At 46.0% G+C, this 11,858-nt stretch overlaps 2 protein-coding genes across 2 annotated transcripts; one reads left to right on the plus strand and one right to left on the minus strand.

The window, feature by feature from the left end:
• Positions 1-941: 941 nt before the first annotated feature.
• On the minus strand, positions 942-8,280 carry TMEM38A (transmembrane protein 38A). The gene is made up of 6 exons (XM_059489624.1): positions 8,014-8,280; positions 5,911-6,067; positions 4,798-4,982; positions 3,389-3,476; positions 3,166-3,283; positions 942-2,922 (listed from the first exon to the last, which is right to left on the minus strand). Exons 1-6 carry the CDS (start codon positions 8,135-8,137, stop codon positions 2,707-2,709), a joined length of 888 nt encoding a protein of 295 aa, XP_059345607.1. The 5' UTR covers positions 8,138-8,280; the 3' UTR covers positions 942-2,706.
• A 64-nt stretch (positions 8,281-8,344) lies between these two features.
• SMIM7 (small integral membrane protein 7) lies at positions 8,345-10,941 on the plus strand. The gene is made up of 5 exons (XM_059489916.1): positions 8,345-8,406; positions 9,055-9,096; positions 9,182-9,234; positions 9,808-9,898; positions 10,295-10,941. Exons 1-5 carry the CDS (start codon positions 8,381-8,383, stop codon positions 10,308-10,310), a joined length of 228 nt encoding a protein of 75 aa, XP_059345899.1. The 5' UTR covers positions 8,345-8,380; the 3' UTR covers positions 10,311-10,941.
• Positions 10,942-11,858: the final 917 nt, after the last annotated feature.

An 11,858-nucleotide genomic window follows, 5' to 3' on the forward strand; every position in this document is an offset into this window, starting at 1 on the left:
TGGGGTTTCCAGAGGTGCTGGAGCAGCTCTGTGTCCCCCACAATTGTGCAGCTTTTCCAAATCCCATTTTTGCTCCTTGAGCTGAAGGGCAGCAGGCTGGAATTGCACCAGCCTGGCAGTGCTGAGCCATGGAAATTCAAGACAAGTTCCATTTCTCTCACTGGGAAAGGCTTCACCAAATGGAATTTGTGATTCCTCTGTGGCTCTTGTATTCTCAAAATTAATCCTGCTCCTGTTGGGTACTCTGAAGGTGTTCAGAGCTTGAATTTTAACCTCCTTTGGAATATTTCTTCTCTTTGTGTTTGATTAGAAGCTGTGATTGGGCTCCGTTCAATTTTATTCAGAATCCAGACTCTGAAGAGCAAAGACTGCACTCAGAGAGCAGAGCAGCAGCTACAGGACCACACTAAATATTCACTTCTGCAGAGAATTTAGATTTTTTCCCAGTTTTCAATACTGATACTCCACATAAATCTGCTGGAACTCTGTGTGTACGTGTGTATATTTATCAGTCACAGGTGAATGCCCTCCTCCCTCTTACAGTGACAAAAGGAAAAATAGAGACAACTGCTATGAACAACAAGGGAGGCAATTCCTTTTTCAAGGAATAAAGAATTTTCAAGGAAATTCTCAAGGGAATTTTTAAGGGAATAAGGAAATTTCAAGGGAATTTTCAAGGAGCTTTTCAAGGGAATAAGGAAATTTCTAATTTATATTTATTCTTATTCCTAAATTTCCAATCCCTGAAATCTGAAGCTATCTGCTCTGAGAACACCACAAACACCTTTTACCCTGTTATTTCCATTTCTAACAGTTTCAGACACAGCTGCAGGACATTCATTCTGATCTCCTCCTTCAACCAGAATCATTTTGTCCCCAGATCCTGGTGCCACAGAGCTCCTGCATGGCTGGGAAGGGTAAAAAGCAAACAAACACAGAGATTTCCTCAGGTGCCACTGGACAATCAGAGTCACTTCACAATTTTTTATTTGTTGACAGCTTTTATAAAACAAAATTCCCCTTGGATCAGACACCTCATAGAACATTTATTTCAGTCTCGTGCATGCTCGTGACACACCAGGCTCCAGCAGAGCAGCATCTGCAGGAGCAGACAGAGCTGAAAGCAGAATTCCTGCTCTCTGCTCAAGGGGAGGGAAACTCACAACATTAAGGCACTGTCAAACCCCAAACCCACACATTTGAACTTTCCTCCTGGCTTTTCCCCTGCTTGCACACAGGGAGGGTTTCTTATCTTTAATTAATTAACCATCAGCAGTTTTGAACAGGGACACACACACACACAAACCCTCTTTTCTCTCCAATCCTGTTTCCATTCCCAGCTGCAATGGAAACAGCAGCAAAACCTCAGTGCCAGGGATGGAAAATGCCCAGTGCTGCATCCCCAGGCTTGCCACTGCCCCTGTGGTGATGCCAGCCCTTGGAAGATGCCGTTGATAAGAAGAAAATCAGTGATAAGAACAGCTTTGGACTACTCTAAAAGCCAGTGTAACACAAATGAGCTGACAGAGCCCTCCTGAGCCATGCAGGGCAGTTCAGGTTCTTCACTCACAGGGCACAAGCTGCATCCACAGCCCAGCAATTTGGCCCCAGGGGACCTGCAGAAGGTAATCAGGATTTTCAGCTGATTTTTATCAGTCCTTTAAGGTAGTTTTTCATCAGCTGGTGTGAAATGCCCTGCTTCAGCCTTTTTATGTGAATTTAAGAATGTAGGAAAGGTTTTTCCTGCCCCCAGGGAGTGTTCAGGATGTCCTGGAGCACTCCAGGATCACCAAACCAGCTGTGGGCTCAGGGCCACAACTAAAAGTTCCAAAAAAAGGCCAAATTCAGGTCCTTGCCTTAGGTGCCCTGGCAATTACAAATAAATAATCATAAATACTTACACTCACACACACTCTTCCTGCATCCCAGAGGATCACAAACAAACCAGAGCCATGCTTCTCCCCTGGTTCAAGGTTTTGAGGTTGGGGTGGGACTCAGCAATGCCACACACAGCCCAGCATGGTGACAGTGCCAACACTGGCACTGGCAGCACTTCACAGCTTCAGAGCTCCAGCAAACACAGACCTGGCTGAGCAAATCAATGTCCTGACCATCAGAATGAGAGGGAACTGAGGTGAACAGGGTTTGGCTCAAAGGCCATGTCATTATTGCATTTAAAATGTCACATTGCTTGGAGATATGGCAGCTGTGGGAGCTGGGATAAACCAGAGCAGGCTCATACCAGAACATTCAATTTCCTTGAGTATGAAACCTGATTTTCACATTGTGCCTTAACTGTTTGTTGTTTTGGCAGACACTGAAAAGGTCAGTGAAAATTCCAAGGAACTTAAGAGTTGCAGGAGCACAAACCATTCATAAATAAACACAGTGAAAGATTTTACATCAATTGAAAATGCTGCATCAGATTTGGTGCCAGTTTGGGAAGTGGCACCCACTCCCCACCCTGGCACAAACCTCCAAATCCCTGAAAACCTGATCAGAATAGAGAGAGGCAGAGACCAAGAAGCAAGCAGCAGCACAGAGAGCAAAAATGAAATTCAGAGACCCAGCTGGCAGTGTCCTGGCTTCCACCTCTCCTCTGGGAGTCTGAGAGAGAAGGACTGGAGCATAAAGGAGGTCACAGGTGGCTCTGAGACTCAGCTCTGGAAGAATTTTCTTGGCCTATTTCCTGCGCCGTCGCTTTTTTTATTCTGCTTTTTTTGCCTTCCTTTTCCTGGTGCCTTCGTTCAGCTCCTCTTTGGACTTGGCAGGAGGAGGAGGAGGAGGAGGGTGGGAAACCTCGTGGTGGTCGTGGTGGTGGCTTGGGTGGCCACTGGAGACAGAGCCAAAGAGGACAGGGCAGATGAGGTTCTCCAGAGGAGCAAAGGGTGAGGCGTGGGAGTGAGTGGCCGTCATGAAAACCTGCCAGGCAAAAAGGAACACTCAGAGATCACACAGAGCAGGGAAATTCTGAACTGTGAGCATCCTCCTCACCCCACAGAACAGCCCTGCTGCTGCATGACTCCAGGCACAAGGAGCTGCTTGTGTGATGGAGGATTCAGCATTGAATTTCCTGAGCAGATCCTACAGACAGTGAATCCTGCAGTGGCTCAGGAAGGTGAATATTCCCACTTTAGGTTCTGTCATTTGCTGCTGTAAATTTACCTTGCAGACTATCATGAACATGCTGAAAAAGAAGATGAGGTTGGCTTCAGAGATGGGGAGCCAGTGGGTCTGCTGCAGGGTGAAGAGGACTGTGCCATACAGACTGGCCTTTGTAGGGCTGCAAGAGAAAAAAGGAGATTTTCTGAGAGGTTTGCACCCAGCCCTGAGTGGTTCTTTCATTCCATTCTTCACCTGGCTGGGAATTTCCAGGCTGCTGACTTACAAGGACATGTGAAGAATTTCATTTGTTTCGGGCTTCCAGACCCCACGCAGCAGCTGCTCAAAGTTTGACATCAAGGCCACACCAGAACCTGGGAGAGAGAGAAACCTGTCAGAGCTGGAGCTGCCACAGGCTCTGGATCCTCAAGGGGACAAAGGGTTCTTGACATTCTCCCCAAATGTAGAAGTCAGCCTAAGCCAACAGAGCAGGGCAAACGCCTCCCTGACTTTCCACCAAGTGGATCCTGACTCAGGGAAAAGGCATTTGCCTCTTGCAGTCACTGATGCTCAAGTGCTTGCTCCAAACACAGCCTTAAAGGAAAACTGACTGGCAGAACCCCCTGAAAAGACACAGGTGAGGTCAGAGGCAGCACAAACACCTGCACGGCGAGAACCTGAGCCCACACCTGTCACTGTCATATTTTCTGAAAAATCCCTTAGCCAGGATTTCTTCTCCTGGGAAGTTGAGCAGCCTCAGAGAAAAATGAAAACAATATTACCTCCTTTGCTTCTCCTGTGTTTTGCTGCTTTGGAATGTGGTTTGGACATTGTTTACCAACAGATAAATAAATGTTTGATTGGTTTCATGTGAATTGTTTTTGCTTAATGACCAATCATGGTCCAGCTGTATTGGGACTCTGAAAGGGGTCACAGATTCTCATGATCATTCTGTCTGTATCCTTTCTCTATTCTTTAGTATACTTTTAGTATAGCATTCTATAATATAATAAATATAATATAATATAATAATTCTATTATTTTCAATTCTATTCTAATTGTAATATATATATTATATAGATACTATATATTATAACAATTATATTATAATTCCATATAATTATATTATATATGATAGTAAATATAATACAATGCAATACAATGTAATATAATAACATACTACATTATCATTGTAATATATATTATATATAATATAGATATTAGATACCATAGTAATATAATAACTATACCATAATATATCTATTAAAATTATATTATATAATAAATAATACAATATTATAGATTAGAATAATTTATAATATAATAATTATATTATATTACAATTGTAATGTATATTATACACGACATATATTATATTATATTATATTATATTATATTATATTATATTATATTATATTATATTATATTATATTATATTATATTATGTTATATTATATTATATTATATTACATTACATTATATTACATTACATTATATTACATTACATTATATTATATTAATATATAATAATACATAAATATGATATTATTATGACATGACATAATATAACTTATCAGCCTTCTAAGAACACGGATTCAGATTCCTCACTCCTTCCACCATCGGGGCACCCCAGAAAACACAACACCCTCTCTGCTGCTCCCCCCTGAGCTGTCCCCACACCATCCCAGGTGTCACCTTTGAGCCATCCCGTGGCCACCATGACGAACCAGCCGTGGTGGTACAGGTGGTGGGCGTGGTGCACCCCGGCCGAGATCTTGCGCACCCGCACCACCTCCTTCATGGCCACCAGGATCAGCTTCACGGGCAGGAAGCTGACACACTTGTAGAAGAGGTTCATGGGGCAGAAGAATATCAGGTACCTGCAAAAAAAAAAAAAAAAAAAAAAAAAAAAACAAAAAAAAAAAAAAAAAAACCCACACGGGTTTGTTCTGATCTGGGAGGTGCAGAGTGTGGCAGATTGAGTTATGGCAGGTGAGAGAAAATCTAAAAATAAAATATTCCTGATTTCATGGCTAATCCTGAAAGGAAACCATCATGCAATAAAGCCTCTCTACAGCAAGAGCTGAGTGAGCCCTCAGTAACTCAGAGAGCCCTCACTACTAACACTCCATCTTGAATAAAACCCAATAATTTTAATTCAGAATCTTTTTGAAGTTTGTGTCTTGTATGGTCCAGAAGCATCAGCTCATAGAGAACAAGAAGCTACCTATACTGAAATGATATTACAGACAGAGGACAGATTTCAAACACTCCTTTTTCCAAAGACTGCCATATTTTTCAGCCCTGAAAGAAGATATTTCTCAAGTATAGAAAACTAGATGGCTGATTTTCTCTAGTATAGAAAACTAGAAGGCTGAGGGATTTATTCCGAGACTTCTATTTATGAAAACCTCATTCTCAATATTTCCCAACAATGCTCATTCTGCCAGGCAAAAGCACCTACAGCCCACACACACTGGGGAAATTAAAGCTCCATTTGTGCACATTTCACCAACACAACAAATAAAATGCCCCCAAACCTCCAGGAGGTGCCACCCCTTGCCCCGTGCAGGACCCGTGGGTGCTGCTGCTCCTGGCTCAGCAGTGCCTGCTATGAATAGAAGTGCCCCAGCCCAGATAATCACAGCATTAGACAACTGGGCAGGGAAACTGGGAACCAGAGCCAGGAGTGCCTCCAAGGCAGCCTCAGCCCACCTCTGGTGTCCCCAGTTAATCCCAGTGGGATCAGAGCTGTGTCCCACAGGGAGAACATCTCCCCCCGCACCAGGAGGGCTGCAGGGCACTCACCACACTGCTGTGGCCAGGATGACACTGGAGTTGTGGCTGAAGTAGGCAATGGGAGCCTCTCCCAGCAGCAGGTCAGCCAGGATGTAGCTCCCAAAGCAGTGGAGCATGGCACAGAGCCAGGAGGCAAAAGGGCTCCTCCGGGACATCTCCACGGCTCCTGTGGAAAAAATTGGGAATCTCGGAGTCACCAGTGGTGAAAGGGACCCTCAAGGCCATCTCAGAGAGAAGCAGGAACTTCAAGACCCAGGAAGAGAGAAGCTGGAGGTGCGTGTTCTCCCACAAAGCAACTCAAAGAGAAGCGCTTGTAAAACGAAATATAAAAGTGAAACCCAAACAATCACCAGAGACACCAAGAACTGATCACAGCCTGCAGATCCCCCAAAGATCTCACACGAATAGTCATTAGAAGTTTATGAACTGGCTGAGAGATTCTCTCCTTCATTCTACTACCATAAAGAACATTTTTTTCCCCTTGAAATCAGTGTCTTTTTACAGGCTAAAAATAAAATGCATACTGGTACCATTCTCTCCACTGCTTCAACCTAGGTGCCCTCAAGAATTCATGAACAATCTGTTCAGCTCTTTCATTCATAAGATAACCTGCAAAAATAGAACAGGAATTCTTAATCTTTATTTGAGAGAAGAGGATTTGAGGGTTCTACCTCACTCCTGTGCTAGTCTGGAAATACTTTGTGGTCTCCTCCCACAATCTGCTATGGCCTTTTTTTAAATTCCTGCAGCAATTTTCGTCCACCTTTGTACTTTTTCAGGGAAACCTCCCAATAATATCAATTCTGGGAAGTTCTTTCACCACCTTAAAATACTCCAGAATTTTTTGTGATTTTTTTTTTTCAGATACAAAACAGTTCAGTGAGCGGACAAAGAGTGAAAACACTAAAAATGTTATATCAACACGATTACCTGGTACCCCTTAAACAGCAGTAAGAGGATCAGCATGAGCCAAAGCTGTGAGTGCCCAGGCTCTTCCATCCTCGGGGACATTTGAACCAGCTGAAAACACAGCGGCAGCGAGACAGCTGCAACAGCCGGGACACGAAACTGGTTCTATAGGAACCTGAGGTTTAGCTTGAGGCTTAAATTTAGCAACACTTGTTTTTCCTTGGCTCCACGAAGCCATTCTGTCTCCAAGGGGGAAACAGGACGGTTCTGTCCTGACACTGATCCGCAGCCCATAGCTGTGGGATGGGAGCACTGCAGGAATCTGGGGAAAAGCACACCCCGGCCTTATCCAGTCCCAAGCGGATTGCTGGGCTTGCATATGTTTAAAAGCTATTTTTGTGAGGGCTGCCTGTTAATTGTTCGGTTCAGGGCTCCATGCTGGAAGGCAGCTGGGAGTGATCAGGGCTGGAAAGGCAGCGCTTGTTTACAGGAGTTTAAGGGGAACAGCGTGTGGATTGTACGGCTCGGAGGTCACACAACGTGAGGTCTGAAAATCACTCCTGAGCTCAGGGGTGGTTTTCCCTTCAGTCACTGTGTAATCACCGGGAAACTGCTCAAAACAGAGCATGAGGAGTGCACACATTGTCAAAAACAGAGGGAAAGGGGCGTTTGGGAAAGAGCGAGGCACAGCTAGGCCGTGACAAAGGCAGAAGGTGAAAGCCAAGGCACGGGTCTATCGATCTGTGCAAGATAAGCCCAAGAGAACAAACAAAGCAAGGTCAGTTATGGTTCCTGAGAACAGCTCAGGGCATGGTCCAGAGGGTGGGAAAAAACCAAGGTTTTACTTCCAGCCGTTTCGTATATAAATAGGAGGAAGGTGCTGCCACAAAAATATTCAAGCCAAGGGATTGGCCAGAAACGCAACTCTGAGTCCTGGGGCGGCAGCCAAGTGAGCGAACTGAAATACCCCAATGCTGCCGGAATCCAGCCTCAAATAAAACCCAGGATTATTGCTCAAAATCAGAGTCACGGGTTCGCGGGGGTTTTTCCTGCTTCATATTTAGGCACAGGTGTCGCAGCTGTGACACCGCCTGTGACAGGCGGCACAGGAGAGGCACGGGCAGGTGTCAGGACCTGTTGGTGCGGGCTCTGTGCCGGTACCGGAGCTCCCCCCGGGGCCCCCCGGCCAAGGGCCGCACTCACCGGGCTCGTACTTGAGGTAGAGGACGGAGATGATGAAGTAGGCGGTGTCGAAGAGCGGGAACACCGGCAGCGCGGCGAAGGCGGCCGCCAGCTCCCCGAGGGGCAGCGCCTCCGCCAGATCCATCGCGGCTCCGGAGCGCGGCTCTCAATCCCCGGTTCTCGGTTCCCTGCCCCGGCCCGGCAGCTCCGTGCGGGAGCTGCGGGGGAAGCGGGCGGCGCTGCCCGGCCCGGGCCGCTCGCTCCCCGCCGTGTCCGGGCGCGGAGCCGCCGCCGCTGCGGAGCCGCCGCGGGGAGCGCAGGCGCCGCCGGCCCGGGCAGCGCCCGCCCCTTCCGCTTCCCCCCGGCCCCCGGAGCCGCCGCCGGAGCCATGATCGGGGACCTGCTGCTCTGCGGGTACCGGGGCCGGGAACCGGGAGCGGCTCAGCCGGGTTAGCCTGGCCCGGCTGTGCCTGACCCTGTTCCCGTCCCGCTTCTCGGCCCCTTTCCCCCTTCCCGACCCTTCACATCCCCGTTCTCCCTTCCCGACCCGCTTCCCCGGCCTCACTCCGTTTCCCCGTCTCACTTTTCCTGTCTTTTCCCCTTTCCCCCCATCCTGACCCTTTCCCCGTTCCCCTTCCTTGACCTCTTTCACCATCCCCGACCTTTTTCCCATTCTCCATCTCCGTTCCCCCTCCCTACCCGTTTCCCTGTCCTCACTCCCTCTCTCCCGTACCCGTTTCGTTCTTCCCTCTTTCCTCGTCCCCCTTCCTCCCTCCCCAACTCCTCATTCCCCATCCCCGACCCTTTTTCCCCATCCCCATCTCCTCTCTTTGCCCCTCTCCTTCCCCGACCTCTTTCACTATCCCCGACCCTTCTCCCATTCTCCATCGCCGTCCTCCATTCCCTTCTCTCTCCCTCTTTTCCCGTGCCCGTTTCCTTCTTCTCTTTCTTCGTTCCCCTTCCACCGTCCCCAACCCCCCCTTGTCCATCCTCATTCCCCTTCCCCGACCCTTTTTCCCCGTCCCCTCTCCTTGCCCCTCTCCATCCCCGTCTCTCTCGCAGGACGCTGCTGGTGAACGCCGGTGCCGTGCTCAACTTCAGGCTGTGAGCGAACGGGGAAGGGCGGGCAGGGGAACGGGGAGGGTTTTTTTGGGGTTCACCTGCCTGACACGACCCCTGTGCCCCGCAGGAGGAGGAGGGACACGGAGGGATTCGGAGAGGAGCAGAGGGAACCCACGACCGGTAACGGAGGGGATGCGGGAGCCGGGCACGGGACACGCACAGGAACGGGATTTTCTGGAGGAAATCCTTGGCCAAGCCACAGATTTTCCACCCCTTTTTGCTGGTTGTGAATTGCTGTAGAATAACTGGTTTATTAATTGTAAACTGAAATGAGAAGAAGTACACAAAAAGCACATTTCTTTCATAATTTCTGACCTGTAGGTACCTGTGCTATAGAGGTAATGCTCTGCTCACTCCTCGATTGCTATTTCCACGTGGATCCACCTGTGTTGCTCCCTTGTAGCCCTGTTTGCTGGTTAAAAATCCCAGAAAACCTTTTCTGGTCTTCCCTTTTTTCACAGTGTGACCCCTTTTTTATAATTTTTTGGTAATTTTGCCACGTCTCCCTACAAAGTTGCACCAAACAGAACATCCATCCTTCACCTACAACCTCAAATTTCAATCCAAACTTTTTGTTGTGTTTTTTAATTTTGTTTTTCCCTCTCAGAGTTGCTTGTGATTTTCAGGCAGAGCTGAAAATACGACTTTTCAGGTGTGTTTTTCATATCAAAAGCTTCTCCTCTTGGATTCTAGGTGACAATATCAGAGAGTTCTTGCTGAGTCTTAGGTATTTCCGAATCTTCATTGCCCTGTGGAATATCTTCATGATGTTCTGCATGATTGTGTGAGTAACCCTGTGCATCTTCTCACTTATTGGCACTTTTCTTGCACATACATCTCTTTTCACATCTGTCTCTCCCACTCGATTTTTCCACAATTCTTTTTCACTTCTTTATTTCAATTTTCAAATATGGGTTGATCTCATGGGGTTTTTTATGCTTACATGAGCATCTGTAGTGCATGAAAACCACCTGTGCCAGCACCTGAGCCATTCAGCCTCATGCTGAACGTTGTTTTTTGGGGGTTACTCAAAACAAAAATCACCTGGGTTTAAATTGGGGGATTTAAATTAGGGGTTTTTCATTTTGGGGTGGGGTGGAAACCCACCAAGTAAATCAGCCTTGCACTGGTGTGGCTGTTTCTCACCTCTTTTTTTATTTTATTTTTTTGTATCCCCCAGGTTATTTGGATCTTGAAAGCCACTCATGGACACGTTGGAAGAGACTTTTGGCTGGCAACAAACTTTTCTAGAAGTAAAAGATCCTGCTGCTCTCCAGCTGCAGCTCCATGGGGAGCTGGGACACGCTCATCCCCTCCAGGTTCCTGCTCTGCCAGGGCTTGGAGCCACAACCTTCACACAAATTATCTCAGCTTCACTCAAAGAGAATTTTGACTTGGTTTTCTAAGCTCTGAGTTGAGAGCAGAGGAGAATTGAAGCCAGTTTTAAACCATTGCCTTGCCAGTCCCAGCTGGGGCTGTGCCAGCTCGAGTTCCCCCTGTCCAAGTCACACTCCTGAGTTCTCAGTTTTGTGTAAAAGTTGAGCAGAGTGTTCTTGTAACTTCTCACTATTCCATTTGTTTTGTTGGAGGTGTTAAAAAGGAATATTCAAGGAAAAAAAAATAATTCCATTCTCACTTTCTCCCTGTTTTTCCAGAAAAAAATGCTTTTTAAATTAATATTTCAAAGATTTTTTTTTCCTAAGCAATATGTAAGGGATTTTGAATGGGGAAAAATGGCAAAAATAATTCTCTAAGTCAATGTTAAGAGATAATTTTGGAATAATCTTGGATTTGGTTGAATAAAGTTCTATTTAAGGGTAAAATATATATCTGATGTCATGTTCATTCTGTTACAGGAGAAATTGATTCTGTATTGGTGTATTTTGGGAAATTGAAGCTATTACTGTGATCTGTCTGGAGTCTTGTGTTATTTATATTAACTTTCTGACCAACAGCTTTTCCCCAGAATCACCAAGATCATTTAAGAGTGAAGTACTGAGAATCTTTTAAATCAAACTGTAAACTGTTAGTGGGACTTCCACAGCTTCAGTTTCTTCAACTGTGGAGGACAAATCTGATTTAAATGATTCCCTGGCACAGGTTTTAGGGAGTATTTTGAATTTTTCCTGATTGTGAGATGCAAGTGTTGGACACCTGCAGCGTTTTACTTGAGTCACCTTCTTGGTTGAACTGAAGTTTTCACCTTAATGAAACATGATGGGGGAAGTGTCATTTGAGGAGGCTGTAATGAACCCAGAAAAATGTACAGACAGGTTCCTTCAAGTGTGGTTTGAGCCATCCAGAAATATGTACAACCTTTGGTTAAATTTAAGCATATTCATTGCCTGTAATTTTGGTATATTTTAACCCTTTCCTGATTCTTTAGAATGAGACAAAAAGAAAAAAGTGTACTGCCAAATACAATACAGGGATTTAACCAGTATAATTCTTGGGAAACATTTTAGTGCCTAATCTTCATTAAACCAAGTGTGAAGAGAAGGGTGGATGTGGCATCACTGTGTGTGTGACCTGCTGGACAGCCCTGGGCTCAGCTTGTTTTATTCTCCTTAGATGAATGATGACTTCATGATGACAGAGAGTTCCACTGCTAAAGGAATTCAAACAGTTTTATCACCTTGCACACACCGTGTGGCTCCAGAGCGTGCTGGCCCCACAAGACTCCAGTTGTGCAAAAGTTGTGATTCAGCTTTGAAGCAGCCACTTAAAATAACGAAATCATAAGT

This window comes from Ammospiza nelsoni, chromosome 27, assembly GCF_027579445.1.
Source record: "Ammospiza nelsoni isolate bAmmNel1 chromosome 27, bAmmNel1.pri, whole genome shotgun sequence".
In the NCBI taxonomy this organism is placed as follows: domain Eukaryota; kingdom Metazoa; phylum Chordata; class Aves; order Passeriformes; family Passerellidae; genus Ammospiza; species Ammospiza nelsoni.

What these genes read in the sequence shown, in the direction of transcription:
- TMEM38A (XM_059489624.1), bottom strand. Translation starts at nt 8,137, where the DNA reads ATGGATCTGGCGGAGGCGCTGCCCCTCGGGGAGCTGGCGGCCGCCTTC. An exon ending in CTACCTCAAGTACGAGCCCG is followed by an intron (nt 6,068 to 8,013) that starts GTGAGTGCGGCC and finishes TTTTTTCCACAG; the next exon opens with GAGCCGTGGAGATGTCCCGG. An exon ending in ATCCTGGCCACAGCAGTGTG is followed by an intron (nt 4,983 to 5,910) that starts GTGAGTGCCCTG and finishes TTTTTTTTGCAG; the next exon opens with GTACCTGATATTCTTCTGCC.
- SMIM7 (XM_059489916.1), top strand. Translation starts at nt 8,381, where the DNA reads ATGATCGGGGACCTGCTGCTCTGCGG. An exon ending in GGGGACCTGCTGCTCTGCGG is followed by an intron (nt 8,407 to 9,054) that starts GTACCGGGGCCG and finishes TCTCTCTCGCAG; the next exon opens with GACGCTGCTGGTGAACGCCG. An exon ending in GCCGTGCTCAACTTCAGGCT is followed by an intron (nt 9,097 to 9,181) that starts GTGAGCGAACGG and finishes TGTGCCCCGCAG; the next exon opens with GAGGAGGAGGGACACGGAGG.